The following is a 26,048-nucleotide window of genomic DNA, read 5'->3' on the forward strand; positions in this document are numbered from 1 at the left end:
GCTTTTCAGGGTGTCTGTTACGAGTACAGAGTACTTCCCTTCGGTCTGTCTCTCAGCCCAAGGGTGTTTGTACGATTTACGGAGGCAGCAATAGCCCCGTTAAGGCAACAGGGCATTCGCCTGGCAACCTATTTAGACGACTGGCTGCTTCTTGCACAGTCGGAGCAGGAGGCTATTACGCAGACGAATATCCTCGTGAAACACCTACTCGACCTGGGTTTCGTAATAAACACAGAAAAGAGCATTAGTATTAGCATAGTATTTCTAAAAGTGTATCTACAATATCCTCTAATGTTATAGAAATTAGCTGTAGTATGTACCTATTTAAAAAATTCACACTTTTCAGACCTCTATGTTCTGCTATGATTGTGATGAAACCATGGACACTCACACATAGATGTACTATAACAATTTGAAACCGTATTCAAAGATGTTGCTTATGCGAAAACTGCTCACCTCGGAGGCCAATGCACATGCGCATTGGTTTTTCTGTTTCTTGCTGCGCCAATGACTTTAGATTGGGTGACATCATGAACTTTAATGTAAACCTTCATGGTTTAAGGATCCAATTTACAGATAATGTTACTTGACCTTGTTTGCAGGTTGAGGAGAGTTTAACTAATGCGTCTTTATAATGGGGGTTATTTGCTGTTATAAGCCACTGGGACAAAGAGGCAGCAAGCTTTTTTTTATCTCATCTATCCTTAATTCATCAAGTCATGATTTAACCTGCTGGTGTAGGGCTTATGGAGAGTATGTGTGTTGCAGTCAACTGAGAGCTGGAAATAAGAAAATGACCATCCATTTTTAAACAACTTTGATAAAGCAACCACCAAATGTGCCAGAAATGGTGGAGTTTTAGCAATATGCATTATTTCAAATGTCATGTACTTTTGAAGGACATTTTCTGAACCTGAACTTCCAGTTTCCCATTGGGTCTAAAATAGCTGCTTCTATATGCATAGCTGTTGATAAAGCTGCGTTGGTTTTGTGAAAAAGCTGCTTTGTTAATACTGGGAATATGAAATGCATTGTGTCAAGAAAACACATTAACACACACACACATGCATATATAATGCAATTCTGAACACGAACCAAGATAGCTACATTTAATTGAGCGGAGAGATTCCAATTTGACTGACTGACCTGCTTTTGCTTCTGATGAATACATTTCTTAACAACAGAGAAATAATTAACCTTCTTACAAATGCCTGTCCCTGACCGTTAGAGGTCTGCTGTTATGTAGATTTGTATTCACTCTGCAGTCTGCGTTAAACATTAAGGGGCTCAGGGGGTTCTCCAAAATGTTCTAATTTGACTTTCTCTTTTTTAAACCATGTTACTCTTTCTGTTGGTATGCATGCTGTGTTTGTGCAAAGCATCTGAAGTTACATGAATATCAAATAGTTAGGAAAAGAGTTCCAGAGCAGAGTCAATATTGAAGTGGACATTTTGGAATAGAAAGGGGCTTTCTTTATTGTCGAAAATAATAATAATCATAAGAAAGAAAACTTCAAGCCGTCACTTAAAGACAAACTCATATGGTTGTGGTTGCTAGGGGACAGTGCCACTGGCTAGCCAAATGATTGCAGTGTGTGAGCCAGATGAGCAGCCTGTAAGAAAAAGCAGTCCACGAAACAAGCCAGGTTTATTTTAAGGTGCTCAAGGGGAAAATAACCTTATAACGTATTGTGTGCATATTGCAAAGTTTTGATGCTTTTTTAGATATGACTGCTAGCATACTGATAGAAGACTGCCTAAGACATTACATTACATTATTACAATACTGTGGACAATCCCCACAGGAGCAATTTGGGGTGAAGTGTCTTGTCCAGGGACACAACGACATGCTGACTGTATTTTTACAATACGGTATTATGTTTTTCACTTCGAAATAAAGATAGAAATGAAAATGAAATCAAGCAAACAACTTTAATTAAGAAGTAAAAGGAGAAATTATTTTTGAATGAAATTGAAAAATGAAATTAGAGATCTTAAAAATCTAGAAAAATCCAATTTAACCTTTATTTGTTAGATACGTTAATCATTTCAATGTTTTATTTCAAAATATTAATTGTATAAAGAGGATAAAGTATACCATGAAAATAAGATATCAGTTAAAAAGGTAATGACCATTCGTCCTCGGCATTGAGGATTTGCATGTTTGGTCAAAACTGGGTTTGTCTAGCAATGCTTGTACATTCTCTTCGTAGAAGAGTCCAGCATTTCTGAGAATAATGAAACAAACAATGCATTAAAAAAAATGTTGTGCTTATTCGTAGCTTGCATGCCATCTGTGGCTAAGGGATGGGAAATCTCTAATTGGTTGACCAATCACACCAGAGTTGGACAGCTAACCAATCAGAGAGGCTGGGCTCTGGTTTCAGACAGAGGGTGAAAAGAGGTGCTGCACACAATACCAATAGGATCCTGAAAATGAGCATAAGAGGGCCCCTTTAAGCCCCGCCTGCAGTCCACAGCGTCACAGCCGATCTCGGCTCAGTCAAATGAATGGTGAGGGAATTATCCGCTGATTGACAGTTGTCTCTTGGCCAATGTAAGTCAATGGGAACAAATTATTTGGTCACTGACTGATGTGAAAGTTGTAATACCACCGTTTGGCTACTGCAAATGTGCAAGTACAAACAAGCCTTTATGTAGTCGCCTGCTAAAAATGGAACATAGTTGAATGAACTCAGGGTATTTACAACATGGTTTTGCTGTATATAACATCCCTTTGTTACGAATAAATATGTAATGTAATATTTCTTACAATTTGTTAACACCACTGCCTTTAGTGTTATACTTCTCCTCTGAAAATACTCATCACTTCGACAATGTTAACTGATATCTGATTTGCCAGTGAGGTTAGGAGTTCAAGCACATGGTATTGACATTCATGAAGGAGCAGCAGCAATCGATGTCTGGCTGCTTTCCAACACCGTGATAAACATGATTAGACAACAAGGGCAGCACCCAACTGATGTAGTCTCAGAATATCTGCAAATTGAAGTTTTCCGACAGTGTTAAATTGGAAATATAAACTCACTAATAAGTGAATAGTCTCAATAACTGAGAACCATCAAAATTGCCATCAACATTCTTATGTTTACAAAATATGGTTATTTTATTTTTTATTTTTCTATCGCACATTCCTACTTTAACTTCTCATGTTTATATATTTATTTTATTCAATTTAATTATAAAATGGAGTAACTGTCACCACACCCAATTTCCGCCTGGATTAATATAGTATTCCGATTGATTCTGATACCATGTAATAACCAATATAAAGACCTGCTCAAAAACACACCTTCTCATCGGGAACATATTCGTAGGGATTGTGTCATTACTGTGCACGGCAATCAAGCAGACAGCGAGACAGATCAAGGGTACAGTAGCTTTACCATTGTGGATCAATAGCCTGCTCTTCATTAGCACTGCCAAACAGTCAATAATATCCTGTGCCTATCGACTTGCTGTTCCTTTTATCCGAACAGATAATTGGTTTACAGTCAAAGGACACGCCAACATATTTCTAACAGACTTTTAAAAAATTGCATTTAATCTGCCTCAATGGAGCATTTTACCTATCACATGCAAAACAACCTTTTCGTTTCATCAGTATTCTTTGATGGGGCTTTATGTGGGGATAATGAGTTAATCATAGGGATGGGACATGGGAGTGGGATCGCTAATTACGGAGTTAATGCTGTGGAAAAAAAACAGGGGATAAGAAATTGAACAGTGGCCCTTCCCAGGTGGTGTGTGTCGGTGTGTGTGGGTGTGCACAGCTATGGCAAGCCCTTTGAGTATTTATTCCATATCCTTGATATCAGACGGCAGCTGTCTACACTAGTTGGCTCTTTGATTTCACTTGTTAGATATATGGTCAAACTAGTTAGGCACTCTGCTTTCCTAGTTAAATAAAACATTACACTTGTCGCTCTTTTTCAGCAACTAGTGGCACTTGTGTCCGATTAGTTACCACATATGCCTTACTAGTGACGCCAGGAGCAGCACTAGTAAGGCCAAAGTCCCAACGTGTAAGCTTTTTGATGAACTAGTGGCCCTCTGACCGTATTAGTGACCCTAAAAGTCTTACAAGTTAACTAGTGCGCTGCAAAAGCTCTGACATGTTAACTAGTTACACAAAAGAAGCACAACTAGTTAACTAGTGGCATACATTTGTCTGCACTAGTTAACTAGTAGCACCCAGAATCACTCACTAGTTAACTAGTAAGGGCAAAAGGTTCACTAGTTAACTAGTTGACGCCTCTTTTGACCTTACTAGTTAACTAGTGGGGCTCAACATTTCTACACATTAACTAGTGAACCCTTTGCCCTTTACTAGTTAACTAGTGAGATACATTTAAATTCCACTAGTGAACTAGTGAGGCTTAAAATGTTCACTAGTTCTACTAGTGGATCTCAAATGTGCACTAGCCACACTAGTTGCACAGAATGCTAATGAGGAGGAGGGGAAAGAACGCACCGAGGTCTCCTATTGGCCCTAAGCTATAGAGCGCAACCCAGCCAAAATAGTTTATTTAAGAGCTTAAATACACTGTGTTTTAAAATACAGTCATACGACCATATTTACACAAATATAAATCAAAAGTATTTGTGTAATTATGATCATATGATTGTATATCAAATTAGGTAAGAACATTGAAGACTTTCTTAACATTAGAAACGTGCCTTAGGACTGCAGACAGGAATATAGATCCTCTTTAAAACATTTTATTAAGCTGCAATTTGAAAGTGGCTTGGATTAGAATTGCATTGTGATAACAGAGTGACATTATTGATGGATAGAAAGAGGAAGTAACCCTCTTCGGATCACAGCTTTGAGAGATCGCCGTTACTTCCGTAAATATTAGTCTAAGGCAAAATATGGAGAGGTTGTTTATCATACGGATCTATCGTTATCCTGATTTTATGATCTGTCCAGTGTTTCTGCTTTATTCATTTCATGAGCACCGCTTATAAAATGTCCCACGATCATATACTTTTGTGTCTCGAGTGCCGGTGTTCTCACACACAAGCGTGCGCACATTCGCACCAACAAAATCACACGCACAAAGCGGAGAAAAGCAACAACAGAAACATGTATTTATAACGAGTCAGGAGGGAGCCAGTCTCGATTGAGGCCCATCAGCTGTGATCTGAGGCCACTCCCCCCACTTCCCCCACAGAAACTGTATTTAAATCTCATCCTAATCACTGACCTGCCAGTGTGCAACTCGATTTTGACAAGAAAGCAACTGGACACTTCTAGAATTGTGTGAGTAACATTCTGTTTCAGTGGGTGTACTCTGTATCAATGCTCTGTAGTTGATCTGACTGAAATTGTGATTTTAAATCTCAAAACCGCTACAGTATCTGTCAGGCAGAAACTTGGGACAGGTAATTTGACTGAAAACCTTAAAACTGAACTACAGATGTAGCGCTTCATTTCAGAAGCCTACCCGTGCGGGTCCGTGATCGGCACGGGGTGGGCCCCTGCTGAAAAGGAAAACCCCCCCGCAGGACTTGAAACGCCCCCTTGCTAAATAAATTTAATTATAATGAAACCAGCTGCAATGGATCATGGATCCACCAGGGGGAGCCGTGAAAAGCTGCCACACTGGAACTCATGTGAAATAAACAGCTGATCTACAGGTATCTGATATAGCGGATATTTGTTAAGATCCATATGTCACGGATAGGATCATATTCTGTGCTAAATAAGAGACATGTAATCATTTACTAAACATCACCATGTTTTTATTTAACAAAATAATGTTTAATTCACGTTGGCGTAAGTACAAAACCATCGCTATGTTTTTAGATCAGGAAATGCATCCAGGGTCAAACAAACGATGTTCAATCATCATCCTCACGATCATGTAATGTATCATATGTTCGCGAGTTGAAATGAATGCACTAAATGTAATCCATGTGAGTTTACAACAACAAAAATAATCGCTTTGTTTTTATATCACATATATATCACACACACCGGAGGAAAATGCAGCGGCTCTCACTACCGATCATCCTAATCCCACGGGCAAACAATAATATGTACAGTGTTAATAGTTTACTGTATTATTAGTGTCTAATATTACTGGGGATTTCGGAATGGTACTGGATTTTGATTTATTGTATCGGCTTCATATCGCAATATATTCCCGAAGTCTGAAATGCAAAAATGTCCCACATTAGGGCAATTCACCCTACATTTAATCATTCAAACAAAATCATATTTTGTTTCTTTTTAACGAAATAAATGTGATTCCGAGGCACCCTTTTACATGTGTTAATAGTCAAATTCCAATAGTTAAGTAAACTATCAAAATCATCCTAATGACCACAGTGGTCAGTCCACTTACCCAGGAATTTTGAGTTGAACGATTACAGGAATATTATGTCTTTATGTTCTAATAATGTAAACATATTTTAGTAAATTGTTACTACAGAACATTTGCATACTTTTTTTTAACATAAACCATGTTATCCTTCTCTAAAATAATAACATTCTGGCAACATAAAAAATCTAACTTGCAGCTGAAAATGTTTTAAGAACAGTAGGGCATAATGTTCTAACAATGTTAGCAAAAACATTTTAAGAATGTTAAATGAAGAACATTCTGGAAACCAAAATAAAACCTCCCGCTGAAAACGTTTTAATTCAATCAATGTTTATTTATATAGCCCAATATCACAAATGTTACATTTGTCTCAGTGGTCTTCACAGTGTGTACAGAATATCAGTATGACAATACGACACCCTCTGTCCTTAGACCCTCACATCGTACAAGGGAAAAATGGGAGAAACCTCAGGGAGAGCAACAGAGGAGGGATCCCTCTCCCAGGACGGACAGTAATTAATAGTAGAGCATAATGTTCTAACAATGTCATCAAAAACATTTGAAGAAGGTTATCACCAAACATTTTAAGAATGTTTTTAGAGAACGTTATCCTACCTTTCAGAAGAACGTTCTGGGAACCAAACAAAAACTTCCCGCTGAAAACCTTTCTAGAACAATGACTGTAACATTCTCAGAATGTTTTTAGAACCAAACATTTCTAGCTGGGATGCCACTTGTAAAAATTAAATTATTAGAGGATGTTCTCTGAAATATTGTAAAATGTCAATGAAGATGTCAGACTTAGTATATTTGTTAATAATTACATACAATACATGGAATTTGTGTGTGTGTTCCAAGTGAATCTGCGGCCCCCTGGTGGCCAGTACATCAATTATGTGGCCCCACCACCATCAAAGTTGCCCATCCCTGAACTAGAGAGAAGAAAACCACAACTAGTGGCCTGAAAATATCCACTAGTGCAAAAAAAGCCAAACTAGTTCAGGGAAAGGCGCATCTGTGCGTGTCTGCCGCTGTGAACAGCACATGCTCGCAGGCACGTGTGGGTGAACTGCGGAACACGTGTGTGTTTCTAATACGTACACTTACAATCACTGCGAGGTCATTATGTCATAGCCGCTGCCTCACGGGCCCTCGGTAAGCTGTGCTTAATAGACTCATCAGCGGGTCTCCAGACTCCCACCCAAACACACACATGGTTTGCCAGACGCTTCTCGGGGATAACGCACACCGCAGAACTGTGATTTCTTATCCTGTGCCAAATGCGGCACCAACACAGTGCCTCCGAGAGGGATCACACAACTGGAGATGAATGATATGCAAATACTACATAACATATTACACCATATTTATAGCAAGCGATGTAACACACTTTAGAAAATATTGTAGATATTTTTATAATAATATAACAAAATGATATAAAATAATTCAAATAATTCCCACCTACCCCCCAAAAATATGAATTCAAACTGCTCTATAACTATAATATAATTAGTTAGATATGATTCTGAAATGGACCATTCATAATAATTAGCACTTTACTTTTGAGTTTATTTTGATGCTTATACTTATGTGCTAATGCTTTTGTACGAGTTTGAATGCAGGACTTTTTCTTGTAAAAAGAGTGGTACAGTGATGAGGTATAATTCTAGGCCGACCTGGAAGTAAGTGTCACATTTTCATTGGATATCGATATATTGCAGAAAATAACATTTGTTCGATACAAGATACATATCGTGTCATAATATAATCTCAATATTAACACCATTTTATAATTTTTTTAAGCATAAATGCAATAGCCAGAAATATCATGCTAATTTTATGCTATGAACGTACTACATCATGAAGACTGCTGATCATCACTGCTAAGCTAAAGGCACCTAATGTTTTCTGTGATGATGTTAAGTAGTCTCATTTAGCCACTTCGCAACAGCTGTTTGTATCACACATGAAAGCTTTGGAAATACACAAGTGGAGTAAATACTGCCACATTTTATAATGTAGATCAAACGTGAAATCTATTCAGCTTGTAGTACCCAAAGACCTTAATTCAGGCTTCAAACCACAAACTTTCAAAAAAACGTTGACTTCGAGAAGAGGGAACCGGAAGTGGTCAAATGCTAGGTAATTTTGATGTTTTAAGACTCAAACTGGCACCACTCTACATTCCCTTATGATAGTACAATATAAGTATTTCTTCCACCACTGTCTCAATGCAACATCCTTTCCCTTTTCTTTCACTGTCATCAACACCTGAGCCAATCAACTAGTTAATAATTTCCCCATCATTAGTGGGAACCTGAATCCCGCCCTAACCCTCCCTGCTACACTGCCCACCAGATGGCAGAGGGACAGATTCATAATTTCTTGTAAGGAGCGTCACGTCTGTCGGCCATCTTGGCGCCTCAGGGCGTGTCCGTGCCGGCCCCGGTGCCATGGATCGTAGGCCTGCCAGCTGTTGCATCTCTAAAATGCTAGAGCCGCAGATGCTGCTCATTTGCAGGTTAATGTATTTTGGGGGGAGTTGTGTCAGGGTGCTGCTGAGTGAAGCAAGCCAGCAATCCAATTAGAGCAGAACAGATTAGGAGGCTTTTTGCATGGGAAAGCAGTGCGACAGCTTAAGGTGGGCGACATGTAAAAGTGCTGTGTCCAGAATGACGTTAGAGAAGAGTTTCTTACTGTGAATTTCTTGTTATGGTTTTCCAGGGTTGTCCGTCTCTGGCAGGCGTACCGAGAAACGGTTGCCACAGGAGTGAGTGGAGAACCTTCTGTGGGCAGGGGGATCTGGTTAAAAAAAAGATCAGAGACTTATGAACCCAAACATAGAGCATGCATCGTCTCAATTTCTGAGCTTTTGCAAATTGTTGACAGGCTAAGCGTGAGGTTGTTCCTGACAAGTACAGAGTCAAGGGTTCAAATTGAATTACGTATAAATGCAGCCATTAGATTTTGAGAAGTTATTTTTATGACTGTATGTCTCCAGGGCAACAGGCTAATAACTCTCATCTCACAGTCTGGTGGCATAAAAATCCATTACGCTACCTTACCCGTGGCATTACATATCTGCTTGCCATCATCTAATTTGCCTCCTGTAAATTGCCTTTTCATTCTATGAAGAAATGGTTCCCCATTTGTAATACATGTGTCATAAGGATTACCAATGTAATATTAATATGCTCGCAAACAATTAGACATCACAAAAGGGAACATTGTGTCCATAACATTGTCCATGGATTAGGTGGGAGAACGATACAGAGAATGGAGGAGGAGGAGGAGGAGGAGGAGGAGGAGGAGGAGGAGGAGGAGGAGGAGGAGGAGGAGGAGGAGGAGGAGGAGGAGGAGGAGGAGGATGGAGTAATTGTCACCACACAGTGTTGACTGGGGCGTTCTGCAGAAGGAACAGGGGTGTCTCAAAGGGATAATGAAAAGAGCTGGTGCATCTCTTGCTGCTGGGCTGAATCAGTGAGGGATTAAAAACATTTTCATCATTTATTTTCTGCCAAGAGCTTTTCCTGTCCCCTTAAAAAAAATACCTGTGAATATATTTCACGACACCATTTTTCTGCCAATCAAAAGTATAAACTCTCTTCTCTTACTGTGCTTCTCCCAAATACAATAGGGGGTTCTCCACCACTTGTTCTACCTTTGCTGCAGTTTGTTCAATCCAATATGGAAGTGTGGGATCCATGGAGACAAACGCCTCAGCATCAGCATGCAGAGGTTGGATTTCCCCATCTAGCCTCAGTTTGTATACAGGCTTGTCCTTATGTGGATGCTAATGCTCTCAGACTGACCTCACAGGCAGAGTATTCCCATCTGGCCTGCTCTCTAGAGTTTTGTTCACCTTTGCTGTATGGCTTGGATGTAACTAAACCAATGTCTGCTACCGCGACAGTAAGTATTGCAGGATCTCGCCAACTTCTGTGATCTTTCTTCAAACCGTGGAGACGCTCCTTCAAACCCGTAGAGAGGCTTTTTCAAAACATAGAGACACTCCTTTAACCCTAGAGACACTGAATTGAACAGTAGATGCAATCCTTCAAACCGTAGAGACACTCCTTTCAACCACAGAGACAAACTTCGAAACCGTAGAGACATTTAAAACCGTAGAGACATTTAAAACCGTAGAGACATTTAAAACCATAGAGACGCTACTTCAAGCCATAGAGATGCTATTTCAAGCCATAAAGACACTCCTTTTAACCGTATAGACACACCTTCACACCGTAGAGACAGTCCTTCACACCTTAGATTTAGAAGAACTCCGTTAAACCGTAGAGATAACGTAATCAAACGGGAGATACAAACCGTAGAGAAACTCCTTGAAACCTCAGAGACAAAACTTCAAACCGTAGAGGGAGAGAAGTGCACTCAGGTGGGTTAATGAAATCCTTTCAGGACGCTAAGCAGAGCAAAGGTCGGCGGTCTTTCTACAGTTTGATAGTTTGTTTAATGACTTAATCCATAGCGGTAAAAACGACTAAACGACCCAAAACATAATCTTGACTTGTCCTCCCCTTCCCTAGGGAACCACCTCGCCAGGAGTAAAGCATGGAGACCATGAGATGGAAGCCTAGTCAGTTGCCTCATGTGGTGGATTGTAGCCACAACCCCAGCACTGGGAGCCACAGCAGACTGGAGAAGGGTCAGTTCTAACCGTGTAACCCCATTACACTGATATTTAGAAAGAAATACCTCATCTACTAATAAGTCATGCATGTTATCTTGTATATCTTGTAACTTAATATCGGGGAAATCAAGCTGAAACACGTATGTAAAAAAAACACAAAACCATAACAGCAGATATAATGTAATGTTATGTTAAAAAAATGAGCATAAGAGGTTGTGAGGTGTTTTTCTGCATTAAGCACATTTTACTCCACATCCAGAAATGTATTCAAGTAGGCTACATTGTGAATCTTTAGGGGAGCCTACCAGGGTAACAACAGAATCTGCTGATCCTCTTTGTGCTGGCTGGATTTGAGCTAAATGCTAACGGAGTATAGCTTCCTCTTCTCCTAGCGCAGAGGTCGGCAACCCGCGGCTCTCGAGCCGCATGCGGCTCTTTCAGCCCTCTGCTCTGCTCCCTTGAGCTTAGACAAAAATAAGAAAGAAAGAAAATAAAAGTATTTGTAGGACTATTTAAATGTTGTTGCATGGTTGAAAATGTTTCGTATCTTGTATTTTGAGGTAATACTGTGACACATAAATGAAAAACAAAACGGTTTTAATTAAGTCAACTAAAAGATGCGTCATATCCTGCTACGGTCCCGCACCAGCGCCTTTTCCTGCAGGTGAATGACCTGACCCCCGGCTCCATGAGCGAACTATGGATAAATCAAAGAAAATAAAAGTATCGGAAGAACACAGAGGGTTTAATTCTGCGTGGTTAGAGTTCAACCTGATCTCACCAGAATGCGTGACTCCACCACGACTCCTTAACACCACATTGCGTGGTGGACTCACGAACTTTGTTACATTTGCGTGTCGGCACCACGCAAACAAGCCCAATGTAAAGTGAATGAGGCTCCTTTGTCGTGGTGCACACACGCATTTCTACAACGTCCTTCAGGGAGCTTTTATTCTATAAAACGTTTTTAAAATCTACTTTATAGCTTGTAGTAACTCGCGGGAGGCTTCTTTTATTTTATTTGTATTCATAATAATTTTTATTTTTCGTCAGAATGTATTATGGTGCATTATTTACGATTTTTTGTTCTCAAAAAACAATGCATTGTGTGTAATACAACTGGGATTTTTATTAAATTAGTTTTTAAGGAAGGCCAGAGCTTCAGCTGTGTCCAATAGATTGTTCCCTTTAGTTAACGTTTTTTAAAAGAACATTATATTCCTATTTCATCATGTCCCCTTTATTGTATTACGGAGAGCAATGTGAGTGTCCATTCCCATTGGATAACGGAGGATTTTACACCCGGAAGTAAGTATTCTCTTTACTGTCGATTGATTTTACAATGCTATCTGCACTACTCATCAACTCAAAAACACCAGATTATCCTTGTTGATTACACAACATTGATTGGTTTAAATTGTGTGCAATGCTTTTGTATTTTTCCCCTTCGATTCGGAGAAACAAATATGTGTTCAGTTTAGGATGGCCGAAGACACTACACTACCCAGAATCCTCAGCTATCGTTTGGGACTCCACCATGTGCTTTGCTTGACAAACCCCGTGATTTGTCCTCAACCTCTGTGATTGGATGTTGGAGTGGCAGTGCAAAGTTTACGCTGAGCGACAAACAGCATTTTGAAATGGAATGAAACCCATCGACGCCACACTATTCAAAACAGGAATCGAACGTGTCCTACCCCCCCCCCCCCTTAGGTCACAGGCTCCTCAAACAGTGCAACACAATAAAACAGATACACAGAGAAAATAGTGCAAGTCAATACAAAAAGAAAATTAGTAAAATAGTAAAAAGTGAAATAGTGCAATAAGAGTCTATACAAGGGATTGGAATATGATATATTAAACAAATCATTTCTAAGTAGCAGCCAGATTAATGCTATGGATGTTATTTCAAAGTTCAGGTGTTTAATAGTTTTATGGCCTGTGGGATGTCCAGCTGCAGGTGGAGAGGATGGGTGGGGTTATCCATCATGGACAACAGCCTGTTCAGTGTCCTCCTCTCCAACACAGCTTCAAAGGGGTCCAGCTTGATGCCGATGACAGACCCAGCTTTCCTGATCACTTTATTGATCCTGCTGGTGTCACCGGCTCTGATGCTGCCCCCCCCCCCAGCAGACCGCAGCAAAGAAGAGTGCACTGGCCACAACAGACTAGAAGATCTCCAGCATCTTGCTGCACACATGGAAGGATCTCAGCTTCCTCAGAAAATAGAGTCTGCTCATCCTCTTCTTGTACACAGCGTCAGTGTTGATCCTCCAGTTCAGCCCATAAGTGCACTCCCAGGTACTGTAGTCCTCCACAACAGCCACATCCTCTCCTAGAATGCGGCTGTTGTGCCAGATGGCAGCAGACAGAACAGTTTGTGGCTGGGGTGATGGGGGTCTTTTATAATCCTGAGGGCTTTCTTTAAGGTGAACCTGGTATTTTTACTCCACTACATTTATTTTAGTTACTTTACAGATTCTGATTAATGATGTGAAATATAAACAACCCTTAAAGCAGACTTTAGTTACACCTGAGTAAAATTCAGGGAAGGTGATTGTCAAGTGCCAACAATCAGGAGAGATATTTGATTGGAGGACTGGCTTATCTGAAACCAGTTGAGTAGCACTTGAAATGTTTTGCTCTATGAAGCCTGATGTACTTTATGATTCTGTTTTCTTCAAGGTTGTATTTTGTTGGTCGAACGCACTTATTGTAAGTCGCTTTGGATAAAAGCGTCAGCTAAATGCAATGTAATGATTGTTGGTGCTTGAGAAGACTAAATATGTATCTGCAGATCCCTATCAAGTATATACATTACTCGTTATTCTCTACAAATTAATTAGTTAATTAAAAACTGTATATAATTGCTATTTTGGACATCCCTTTTCAAGATTTCAATATTACTCTAAACGTGTAATAACGTGCTTTAACCAGTAGGTGGTTTGGGTTAAAAAGCTGTCAAGTTTACAGTGTTAACAAAATAAAATATACTGCTGTTTCTGGTTTAGTTTACGACGGATATATTTAGTTATTGTTTTGATATTTGTAACACAAAAGCGATGGAAAAACCCCACAGCAACACAGAAAAGATAGTCTTAACATGAGTAGTTAATAAAAAACAATAATATCAAACAAATTATTACTACTAACTTTATTGTGAAATTAAAACAGAACGGTAAAAGAATAGTTTCCGGTCTATGTTGAGGCCAGATCTCTGTAGATAAAGAAAGAACTACCACAGATGTGTACTATTTACAATGCATTCATGTGATGACTTTCAAAGAGTAAAGCAAGCACTGCTGAATAAAGTATGATTTATCTTTAACGAAACGGTTTTTTTCATATGGAATGCAGTTGGAGGTCAACCAATCACAGAGCTTGAGGCAACGCGGAACAATAGCTGAGGATTCTGGGTAGTGTAGTGTCTTCGGCCATCCTAAACTGAACAAATCTTTGTTTCTCCGAATCGAAGGGGAAAATTACAAAAGTATTACACAACTTAAACCAATCAATGTTGTGTAATCAACAAGGATAATCTGGTGTTTTTTAGTTGATGAGTCGTGCAGATATCACTGTGACATCAATCGACAGTAAGGATAATACTTACTTCCGGGGTAAAATTCTCCGTTATCCAATGGGAATGGATGCTCACATTGCTCTCCGTAATACAATAAAGGGGACATGATCAAATTGGAATATAATGTTCTTTTAAAAAACATTAACTAAAGGGAACAATCTATTGGACACGGCTGAAGCTCTGGCCTTCCTTAAAAACTAACTCATTTAATAAAAAGCACAGTTGTATTACACACAATGCACTGTTCTTTTAGAACAAAAAATCGTAACTAATGCAACATAATACATTCTGACGAAAAATAAAAATTATTATGAATACAAATAAAATAAAAGAAGCCTCCCGCGAGTTACTACAAGCTATAAAGTATATTTTAAAAACGTTTTATAGAATAAAAGCTCCCTGAAGGACGTTGTAGAAATGCGTGTGTGCACCACGACAAAGGAGCCTCATTCACTTTACATTGGGCTTGTTTGCGTGGTGCCGACACGCAAATGTAACAAAGTTCGTGAGTCCACCACGCATTGTGGTGGACTCGTGGTGGAGTCACGCATTCTGGTGAGATCAGGTTGTTAGAGTTATATGCTTTCACAGCAAACGATTCGAGTTGTCAAAGGAGAATTTGAAAATACAGCCGGAACAAATCTGCCACTTCCTTACAGAGCCCCTCCTCCAACACACACGAACGTGCACATGACTAAGGGCACGAGATAAGTTTGTACACAGATGGAAGGCTGACATCCAGTTATTTTAGCTGGGCCGGCTCAGATGATTGGTCGTGCTTTTTACAGTACTATGGCTTCCACAGATGACGTTTTTTTATGTATTTCTTGTCAAAGCATTTAATATATTCATTGCTATCGGGACGTTAAGAGCATTCCATGGAATATAACAAAAAGTGTTTCTGAAATAAATTACATACCCCACCTTTAACTCTTTTTAGGGTAATATGTTTTATTTATTTCAAAGTGGGTCAATTTTAATTGTATTTATTTTTCTTCAAATGTGCAGAGGACTACCCAAGTGCTGTGTTTACTTTAATTTAAAGTAGGCCGATGTATATTTTTTTTAATTCTCCTTATAAGAGCTCATTGTTTATTATTAGAGGTAAACAGTTTTATATAATGTAATAAATAATAAATGCAAAAAAACTGTAGTTTTTGTCTATGATATAACAATATATACAACTGTATAAGCAATCAAGCTATCAAACATGTTTTGCGGCTCCAGACAAAAAAAAGTGTTGGAAAAGGGGGCAAAATGGCTCTTTTGGTCAAAAAGGTTGCAGACCCCTGTCCTAGCGGAAGCAGCCTTGAAGCGTGTGGAGAAATAAAGAAATACACAAGTCATTTATGCCACTTTGAATTTAATCCAATATCGAAAATGTACACATGCCCTGTATGGCCAAGCTCAAGGGCAGCTCTTATTCTTCCACTCATGTTGGACTGACGGCAGACTGGATACCCAACCCAGTCTCATGGCATTTCGTGTTATAGTCACAAAATGTAATCTATTGATTTGTGTTCACGAACATGATTTTCCCCTTTTTTTCGTGTCACACAGAATGATTTTAAAAGCAATGTATTTCTATTGGTAGTATGTTTTGTGCCGGCATCACGTCTTTTTGTCCGGTCGGGTCTTGGAAGACCGAAAGTTTTGTGGTTCATAAAAACATTTTCTTACTCAATATCAAGCCACGATTATTAATTTTATTTAAATTCGTATAATGTCGGACTTTTTTTGCCGTCCTTGAGGAAAAGAAATGGGGCTCAGAATACTGAAATGTGTTTTTTTAATCTGTTTTTCCTTCATTTTGTTTTGTAAAGCACTTTGAATTGCCTTGCGTTGAAAAGTGCTATATAAATAAACTTGCCTTGCCTAATTTGTTATTCTTTTCTAAATAACACACTGTTATTTACTCAACAATAACACACAATTATCCTTGTTTTTATTTATTTGTTTAATTCTATAATCTCTGGCTTTTTTGCCGTCCGTCAGGAACTGAATTTCAAAATAAAGTCACCGGACACAGACGTAGGCGATACACACCCACTGAACTGATTACCAAAGATCCTCAGCTATGGTTGAAGCTCAGTGATTGGATGTTTTAGCCGCAATGCACGTTGGGATATGGTGTTTATGGGATATGAAATCCGAAAAACATAATACTTCATACTGCGTGTGCTTTCTTTTCTCTTTGAAAGTCATCACATAAAGGCATTGTAATACACGGTTCGGCTACATTAAATATAACACATCTGCCGTAGTTCTTTATTTATAGAGCCCTGATTAGAAGACTTCTAGACAAACTGGAAGAACTGCTACCGAAACTGAATGTGTGACGTCACGTGAATCATAAATATATCAGCAATTAAAGGTGGGGTAGGTAAGTTTGAGAAACCGGCTCGAGATCGCTAGAATTTGAAAATACACAACCGGAGAAAATCTGCCACTTCCTCACAGAGCCCCTCCTCCAACACACACGAACGCGCACATGACCAATGAGGGCACGAGATAAGTTTGTGCCCCCGATGGAAGGCTGACAGGCAGGTAGTCCATCCAATTGATTGGTTGTACTTTTTACAGTATTACGGCTTCTATAGATGAATTTTTTTTATGGATTTTTTGTCAAAGCACTTAAGATATTCATTGCTATCGGAATGTTAAGAGCATTCCATGGAATATAACAAAAAGTGTATCTCGAGCCGGTTTCTGAAACTTACCTACCCCACCTTAAACAACATCTTCAATTTCTCTTTACACAATATATGTCCTTGCAGTATCAATACTAATTCGGCTGACTTTTGTATTTGATCCAATTGGTAGATAGGTAACGGTGCACAGACTTGTAGTTTTTAAAGATATTATTGATTTTCTTTTAATTAAAGAATGTAAATACTGAGTTGAGAGAATAGTCAGGGGATTTGGGTGATGGGAGACACATCTATGAAATCACAATTTCAATAGCTTACCATTAAATGACGGATATACCTTTCTGTCTGTGATGTTTTACAAATCAGATATTAAGGTGTAGAAGTAAAACATGTAAAATAATATAGCAATATCCTGTACAATTATGTCAAAACATGAATAAAACTACACATCTTCAGATGTTATACATACATAAGTGTCCTACACTAATAATAAAAAGTATAATTTGTTGTGTTAACACTTTCAACTTGACTCAACTTAACCCGCACCTCCTAGTGGTTAAAGCACGTTATTTAATTGTTTTGTTGATATATGTTATATTTGATGAAACAAATATTAAGAGTACATACAAAATAGGGGGAAAGTAGAAGGTCAATGATAGAAATATAGAATATAAAATATCAAGAAGATACTGTAAGTAAGCAATAAAACAGTTTAGTGCAGGATGTACAAAGATATTAATAGGAGGATGTGCAAAACAGAAAAACAAATTAACCTTTATGTAAACATTAAAGAATACTTTAGATTAAGGCAGGGGTGCCCAACCTTTTTTGAACCGAGAGCTACTTTTAAAGTTGCCAGTCTGCCGAGATCTACCAGGCCAAATAGAGAGGCGTAGCCATTACTGACAGCCTACTAGGTGACCAGGTAAATACACACTTCTACTTGTATAAAACTGACCTTTGTACGATGAATACTTCATAAAATGCTGCAGATCCTTTATCTTATCTCTTTCTAATCTACACACATACAAGTATTTAACTGAAGTTACACAACAGTGTTGTTGATACAGAGTTGGAGTTTATTCACACGTCACAAACTACAGTGGGTAATGTTTTCAAGAAACATTGAACAGTGCTGCCACATGTGACACAGGAAAAAAAGAAAAGACTCTGAACCCTTTCTTTGCCATTATATAAAAATAGTGTTGCTACAAAAATATAAATTAGGCTTACTAATAAGACAACTCAGATCTGAGGCTACACAGGAATCTGCTGCCAAAATGCAATAAAAAAGACAAAATTAATAGAATCAAACCCTTTTTTGTTGCATTTTAGTAGAGTATAAAAATAAATGCCTTTAAGGATGCAAGCAACACTACCTTCTTAACCTGAATTGATAATAGACTATAATCAATTTAAACAGAACAGATCTTAATGTGTGCAATAATCATAATGAATAAGTTCAAACAAACTAAAACTTACAGTTGATTAATAACGGTATCTAACTTGAGTTTTTATTATATCAAAAACCTGTTGAAATGCTAGTTATTTTTACTGTCCCCAAAAAGCGCGTCGCAGCCTCCAGGAATGCTTCTTTCACAACTTTGCTGTTGTTGAAAGACTTCATGTGTTTCGCAAGAACGTGACTGACACGATAAGATGCTATGGTAGCAGCCTTGCTCTTGTTGTTGGGCCTGGTGAAAATGGACTGCTGTGCATTTAGCCGTCCTTTCAGGCCCCTCCCCTTTTGGGAGCGGAGTGCAGAATTAGGAGGGAATTCCGTCTCGTAGCATTTGTGCACTGCAGTTGTGCACTAAATGCCGCTCCTAAATTACCCTTCTTCGATAAAGCCACGCTCGCATTACAGATGAGACAGATGGACTTTGAATTGGAATAGATACAAAAATAAATCATCCTCCCACTCGAAGTGAAAATTATATATTTTGGGCTTTTTTGCTTCTGCCATAATTGCGTCTGTGTGTGTGGACTGTCACTCCTGTTGACACGGACAACGTCAGCAAAATAGTGCCCACTGCCCACCAGCCACGCCCCGACACATGGGGTCACACCGGCCAATCACAAAGCGTTGATGCGTTCAAGTGCATTATTCTGGCACAGGAAGATTATGTTATAGGACATTAACGATAAAAACAGAATATTGTTGTTCTATTTTTAGACACATCTCGCGATCGAATGGTGGAATCTCCATCGAGACTGGTCGATCGCGGGGAGATTCCCAGTCGACTGGTTGGGCACCCCTGGGTTAAGCTCTTCTTTTAAATAAGAAAAAAGCTTTGGGGTATCTAGAGATAAATATTAAGCCTGACAAAGTACTTAACGTCTAATATATTGCTTTTCTGCAATGTTAACTATGTTGAAGCACTTATTTTAACTGATATTATACATATGAATTATACTCTTATAAGATGTATGTAGATAGTATAAGAAATGTGCAGAATATGACAGTTTCAAGGTAGATAGATGTCTTGTAATGCAAAAGACTGGACCCGTTCAAGTCCTGTTTTGGATAGTCTGCCATGGTTTCATTCCATTTCATAGAGCTGTTTGACACTCGGCCTAACCTTGGCACACTGCCACTCCAACATCCAATCACAGAGCTTGAAGATTAATCACAGGGTTTGCCAAGTAAAGCGACTGTAGTCCCAAACGATAGCTGAGGATTATGGGTAGTATAGTGTCTTCGGCCATCCTAAACTCCGAAAAAACGATTTGTTTCTCCGAATCGAAGGGGAAAAACACAACAGCATTGTACACAATTTAAACCAATCAATGTTGTGTAATTAACAAGGATAAACTGATGTTTTTAGTTGATGAGTAGTGCAGATTACTATGCAAACTTTGAGACCGGAAATATTGTTTTCACCCCAAGCTGTTGCCTGGCAAAGCAATTCTGTTGATAGTTATTTCATATCGCATTAACACCATATCCCAACGTGCATTGCGGCTAAAACATCCAATCACCGAGCTTCAACCATAGCTGAGGATCTTGGGTAATCAGTTCAGTGGATATTTATCGACTACGTCTGTTTCCGGTGACTTTATTTTGAAATTCAGTTCCTGACGGACGGCAAAAAAGCCTGAGATTATAGAATTAAACAAATAAATAAAAACAAGGATAATTGTGTGTTATTGGTGAGTAAATAACAGTGTGTTATTTAGAAAAGAATAACAAATTAGAAAGAAAATATATATATTTCAGTATTCTAAGGCTCTGAGCCCCATTTATTTTCCTCACGGACGGCAAAAAAAGTCCGACATTATACGATTTAAAATAAAAACAATAATCGTGGCTTGATATTGAGTAAGAAAATGTTTTTATGAACCCCACAGCTTCCGGTCTTCCAAGACCCGACTGGACAAAAAGACGTGCTGCAGGCACGAAACATACTACCAATATAAATACATTGCTTTTAAAATCGTTCTGTGTGACACGAAAAAAAGGGAGAAATCGTGTTGGTGAACACGAATCAATAGATTAAATGTTGTGACTATAACAAGAAATGCCGTGAGACTGGGTTGGGATAGCACAGTGACTCATATGGCATCTCAAGTCAAAGTATATAAGACAAGACAGGTTGGGGCAAACTTCTTATCTTGCTCATTTAGTAGTTTTCTCTGCAATAAAATACATAAACATCATGTTTATTTGTAATGGTTGTGTAAACCTATATTCTGGCCATATCACACACATTGTATCTCTGACACATAAATTCCCTGGCAATCATTTCCATTTTCATTCCTGTTCAAGCCATGTATTTCAACATCCTACCACCTCTTCATTTTAACAACCTTTTAGCACGCCAGTAGCTAATGGAAAATGATACATTTCAATGGGTTTTATACTTAAAATTCCTCCCTGACTTGCCGGTGTGGAATATTTATGATAGTAAAACACATTGCATTTCCAGACTATCAAGAAGAGCCGCAGGCAAATATATGTTCCGTTTGGGGAATATTTTATCTCTACATGGTAGCTCCTTAAATGGATTTATGACTCATAAAAACAATCTACTGGAAGCATTGCGCACATAAATGCCATGGCTCTTTACCTCGTTGGCTCCGTAGAGGAAGTGCATCACAAAACAAGAAGAGAAGTGGGCCCGTGGTTACCTGGGGAGATGGGTCAATAAACGCCAGCACGGCATCATTAGCCCTGTCACTTAATGATGGAGCCGACTGCATGTGGCCATGTGGAAACAATGCTGGGCAACAAGAAAAAAGCCTTTTTTGGGATGTTTCACAAATGTCATCAGGCATTTAGAAGAAAGCCTAGATGGGGCCTGGCACACTTCAGGAGTTGAGTGTTTTTCTCTTCTCCACTTGGGGAGCATCAGGAGACAACATATGTCTTTATTTTGTATCCATATGCTTCCGAGCCCTCATATTGCCATCCATAAGGGGATATAAGTGACGTCCTGCTGGCGGGTCTATTTGACTCTCCCACGCGATATGGGGGATTTTGTTTCAATCAGCGAGGTGAGTTGTGGTTGAATGAGCATGAGGGAAGTTAGATGTGTCCTTTTAATAGCTCCCTGTCAGGGGGGGGGTACACATTACATATTTGCTTTTGGAGAGGAAGAATCTCACAAGAGGAAATACCTTGACAAGCATGAAAGAGTATTCTATTATCGTGTTCCCTCAAATGCTTCATGGGCATGCCTATTTAATTATTTTGTACTAACATGAAAAGCTTTCTGTTTTGTTCCTAGTGCTTTCCCTTTCTATCTGATAGTTATGTGACGCACACGAACCTGAATGAGGTGCTTGGTCTCCACAGCAACAGGTCTCCCCTCTCTCATGCTTTCGGTGAACCAGCTGATGTCCAACACATTCACCCCGGGTAGATTCTTAAGGGCACACTCCTTTAGCCACTTCCACAGGGATGAGGCTCGGCTGTCCTCTGACACCACATGAGTGACCTCATCACTGGGGAGACAGGAGAAAATAAGATGTGAGAATGCTCAGTGCTTACTTTATGGTTTTATTCAACTCTGTCAAAGGTCACAGAGAGTGGTGGGGTTAGGTTACCTTTCTACAATCAATTACATGTAAAGAAACCACGTACAATGCATAACAGTTTCCCACAGACACCATGTCCATCACCAGGACCCGCGGTTTAAAATCACGTGTGTTTTTGTGTATGTAGGTGACATGGGCATCACTTTGTTTTGAAAAGTGTTTGGGAGACAATGTCAGATAATACACTCGGTACGTAGGCCTACTATCTTTAGGAAACACCTGTACACACAGGATTTACAAAGTCAAGTGTTCTCATAATGTATTACTAGGCAGCAAATAACCTCTTCCTTTTGAGTTTGCTAACGTTAGCTAATGTCCTTAGTTTGCTATGGTTCTAAATACAACATCTAAATTACTTGTACTAGCCTTATGAGCTTGGTGCTACCTTTTTGAAATACTTGCACAAAGCAATCTAAATGTAAAGGCTGCTATCTTTTCTGACTGATGTTTGGTGCTGGGTATAAAGTGTACAATACACTTATTAGAGCTTTGCAATAAAAACAGCTGCCTGCCTCAGCTGAAAACACAACACAACAAATACGTTTTTAGAATAAGACGACAAAATCAATGTTTAGGTAAGGACTCCCAGGATACTTTATATTGTTTGATTGAAAGATTTAATTCACTGCTCGATTGAACAAAAATAACTTTCCTTCGTCTCAGCAGCTTTGAGAGTCCAGAGGTTCAAGGGAGGCTTTTGAAATGCAGCTTGGATCTCAGTGTTCTGCTCTTCCTCGTGCTGTTTGGGGATCGACACTGGGTGAACAACAACCAGCACAGAGCCTCAGTGCCTCCCTCCACTGTTTGATAGCCCAACTCATTGAACCGGTGCCTCCACCAGCACCGCAGAGACTTTCTCAACAGACTTTTTATCACCGCCTCCTCCCCTCTGCTTCTAACTAACATAACCAATCAGGGCGCCCGGCCGTGTATAATTACCCTCTGCATGCTCCTCCTCTTCCCCCTCTCCTGCCGGTGGTTAATCAGTGGAAAGACCCTTTAAATGATGTCCTAGCAGAGCTCAGGCTAAGGCTTAATTGGCCAAATCACTGGCGAAACTAATCTTCTATATGCTCGGCACACCGTTCCAGCCCCTGATGGGCCATGTTTTAAAAAAAAAGTCAATCCCAGCACAAGGAAATGGACAAAAAGCCTCTAAAAAAGATACATTTGAGGTATCTAAGGGGCACAGCTATAATCTCTGAAAGCTTCAATATATTTGCCTGAATCTGGATTCTTATCATTCAGTCGCACAGAATGTGAAATGGAAGATTACATGCAAATAAGCAAGAATGTGAGCCCAGCAGCAGATTGTTCTTCCCAAAATCAGTGGGACCCTGAGCCCGGACCCAAGGACAGGCTAAAGTCAATGAGCTTTCATAGAGACCTCTCTCGAGTCGTCTCATGTCGGCAGATACGCTCCTCGTCCTTTCAGTGGAAACCATGTTGGCATGTCCATAAAGGATTTGTACACCATGGTAAGGTTGTATTGGTTTGTTGGGACTTGACAGCAGCTCCCATGAGATATCTTTACTCATAAACACAATCACACAATCCTTTTAGGTAGTCAATTAATTATAATAAATACATAACAACTTAATGTGGCAAGACAGACTTTTGTCCTGGTAGTTGCCATTATTTAGCACACTCTTTAAATAGAAATGAGAGGCCTCCCTTTGTCCACGTATAACTGTCCAAGGACCAGGGACCCATTGTCTCCAAATAGTACTAATGTAAATATGCTACTGTGACCATTGGGTGCATTTGTATATCCAATCTGACACTAAAGTGAAAGCTTGTTGATCTAACAAACAGAGCGTTCCATTTTTTATATAAGTTAATGAAAGGGTACGTTTAAATACGTACATGAAAGAAGAAATGTACTATTACTATGTCAAATACAAAATGTATGGCCTCTTGCTTGTCAGTCAGGATGGCAGATTGTCACGATTTTAGTTGTGTCTGTCTTGTCATGGTTTTATTTTTGAAAGTCTGTTCTCCCTGTGTCTTGTCTTCCTTCCTGTGTCTGATTGTCTGATTGTGTTCACCTGTTGCCCTTGTGTTTGCCTCCCCTGCCCAGCTGTGTCTTGTCCTGTGAATACCCCTCTTTGTATTTAGCCTCGTCTTCCCCTGTGCTCCATGTCGGTTCGTTGTCTTTTCTCACCCTCCATGTTTGTCACGTTTCAAGTTGTTTTTTTTCCTCATGCTACGTGTTTTGGATTTATGATTTTGTCTTTATTGCCAGGTCAACAGCTTTGATTAATAAAGCTTGCTTTTGTTTTGAAACCTGCTTCCCTTTTTAACTGCAATTGAGTCCTGATATTCCTGACACAGATTAAAAGTAAAAAAGCGAAACTTGCCCCTCTGTTATGCCCTGAGCACGGTCTGATGGTCCAAGTGAGCTACTCTGAATATCTGAACGCTCCGGGTTTACGAACAATCCAGTTAGCTGAAGGCAACACAAGTCCATTGATATGTTTAGGGAAAGATTATTGTTGGGTTAAAATAATTGTCACTTAAAATAATTCACAGCGTGTCACACGAGACATGAGCTTTGCTGACTTTTTACCACAAAACCAGATTCACAACTTATCTCCCGACATGATTACTACTTGCCACTAGAGGTCTGCGTCGTCTTTTATTAGTATTCGTGATCAATACTAGATGATAAAGGCAACTTACCTGTAGGTGTAACAACTCATATATTTGAGGCTGATAATCACGGAGAAAGCTATCCAAAGAGCTGATAACAGCTGAAGCAGCTGAATCACCCCTTTAGCGTTAACCCCAAGTGCAATTGCTGGGACATGACCTGACACTCTTCCTGCTGCTAACACGGGTGTTAGAACACGCCTGTCGAGTATCCAACTTAAAACAAACTAAACTAACTTCACAATCAGTTCTGAAAGAGCAATCTGTGCAGCTCATCAATCAGCCATGGCAACATGTCGATATCGAATCCGTGTTCATGTGCATCAGACTTGAAATTCAGCCGGGGGGGGGGGGGGGGGGGGTGTGTGTGTGTGTGTGTGTGTGTGTGTGTGTGTGTCCTAGCATTACTATACTTGTGGGGTCCTCAATGGGGACTCGCCTCCCAAATTGGAGGTCCCCATGAGGGGAATCATTAATTTTAGGGTGAAGACTTGGTTAGGTTTAGGGTAAGGGTAAGGGTAAGGTTAAGGGTAAGGGTTAGGCATGTGATAAGTCCAGGAAAGTCCTCCAGGAAATGCATGTAAGTCAATGTAATGTCCCCTGAAGTGATGTGTGTGTGTGTGTGTGTGTGTGTGTGTGTGTGTGTGTGTGTGTTGTGTGTGTGTGTGTGTGTGTGTGTGTGTGTGTGTGTTGTGTGTGTGTGTGTGTGTGTGTGTGTGTGTGTGTGTGTGTGTGTGTGTGTGTGTGTGTGTGTGTGTGTGTGTGTGTGTGTGTGTGTGTGTGTGTGTGTGTGTGTGTGTGTGTGTGTGTGTACAGATGAATGCACACAGTGTATCTGACCATATGCTCAAGGCACTGTGCCTGTAACTTGTCTAGACTAGACTAGATACGGGAGGTGTTGCTAACTGCATAACTGCAGCTGATATCAGTTTTGTCAGTTTGAGGCAGGCACGCTCTACTTCCTGTCGTTGGTTTCAAACAATTGCATCAAGCCAAGTGTAACCGTAGGAGCGCTCAAGCTGTGTTTCTGGGAATGTTGCCATGGCCAAGCTGGAGCACGGCTGGCAGGCCCACCTACGGTACACACACATATGAACACTCACACCCATGTTCACGAGTGCCTT

The 26,048-nt window shown here is 39.7% G+C and overlaps 2 protein-coding genes across 4 annotated transcripts in view; one reads left to right on the top strand and one right to left on the bottom strand.

Annotated features, from left to right (window-relative positions):
• The window catches only part of dntt (deoxynucleotidyltransferase, terminal), a 195,482-nt gene that overhangs the window by 167,560 nt on the left and 1,874 nt on the right, over nucleotides 1–26,048 (bottom strand). For both annotated transcript variants that reach the window (XM_034101152.2, XM_071205695.1), the window contains exons 2-3: nucleotides 22,005–22,179; nucleotides 9,051–9,155 (exon numbers count right to left, since the gene is read on the bottom strand). In XM_034101152.2, coding sequence (XP_033957043.1) covers nucleotides 9,051–9,155; nucleotides 22,005–22,179 — 280 coding nt within the window. The remainder of the gene's footprint in view (nucleotides 1–9,050; nucleotides 9,156–22,004; nucleotides 22,180–26,048) is intronic.
• Nucleotides 1–26,048, top strand: part of blnk (B cell linker) — a 156,257-nt gene that overhangs the window by 23,294 nt on the left and 106,915 nt on the right. For both annotated transcript variants that reach the window (XR_011644542.1, XM_034101149.2), the window contains exon 2: nucleotides 10,898–11,016. Coding sequence is in view for 1 of the 2 variants with exons in the window: in XM_034101149.2 (XP_033957040.1) it covers nucleotides 10,960–11,016 (57 nt within the window). In the remaining variant the exon portion in view is untranslated. The remainder of the gene's footprint in view (nucleotides 1–10,897; nucleotides 11,017–26,048) is intronic.

Source organism: Pseudochaenichthys georgianus, chromosome 15 (assembly GCF_902827115.2).
Source record: "Pseudochaenichthys georgianus chromosome 15, fPseGeo1.2, whole genome shotgun sequence".
Taxonomy (NCBI): Eukaryota; Metazoa; Chordata; class Actinopteri; order Perciformes; family Channichthyidae; genus Pseudochaenichthys; species Pseudochaenichthys georgianus.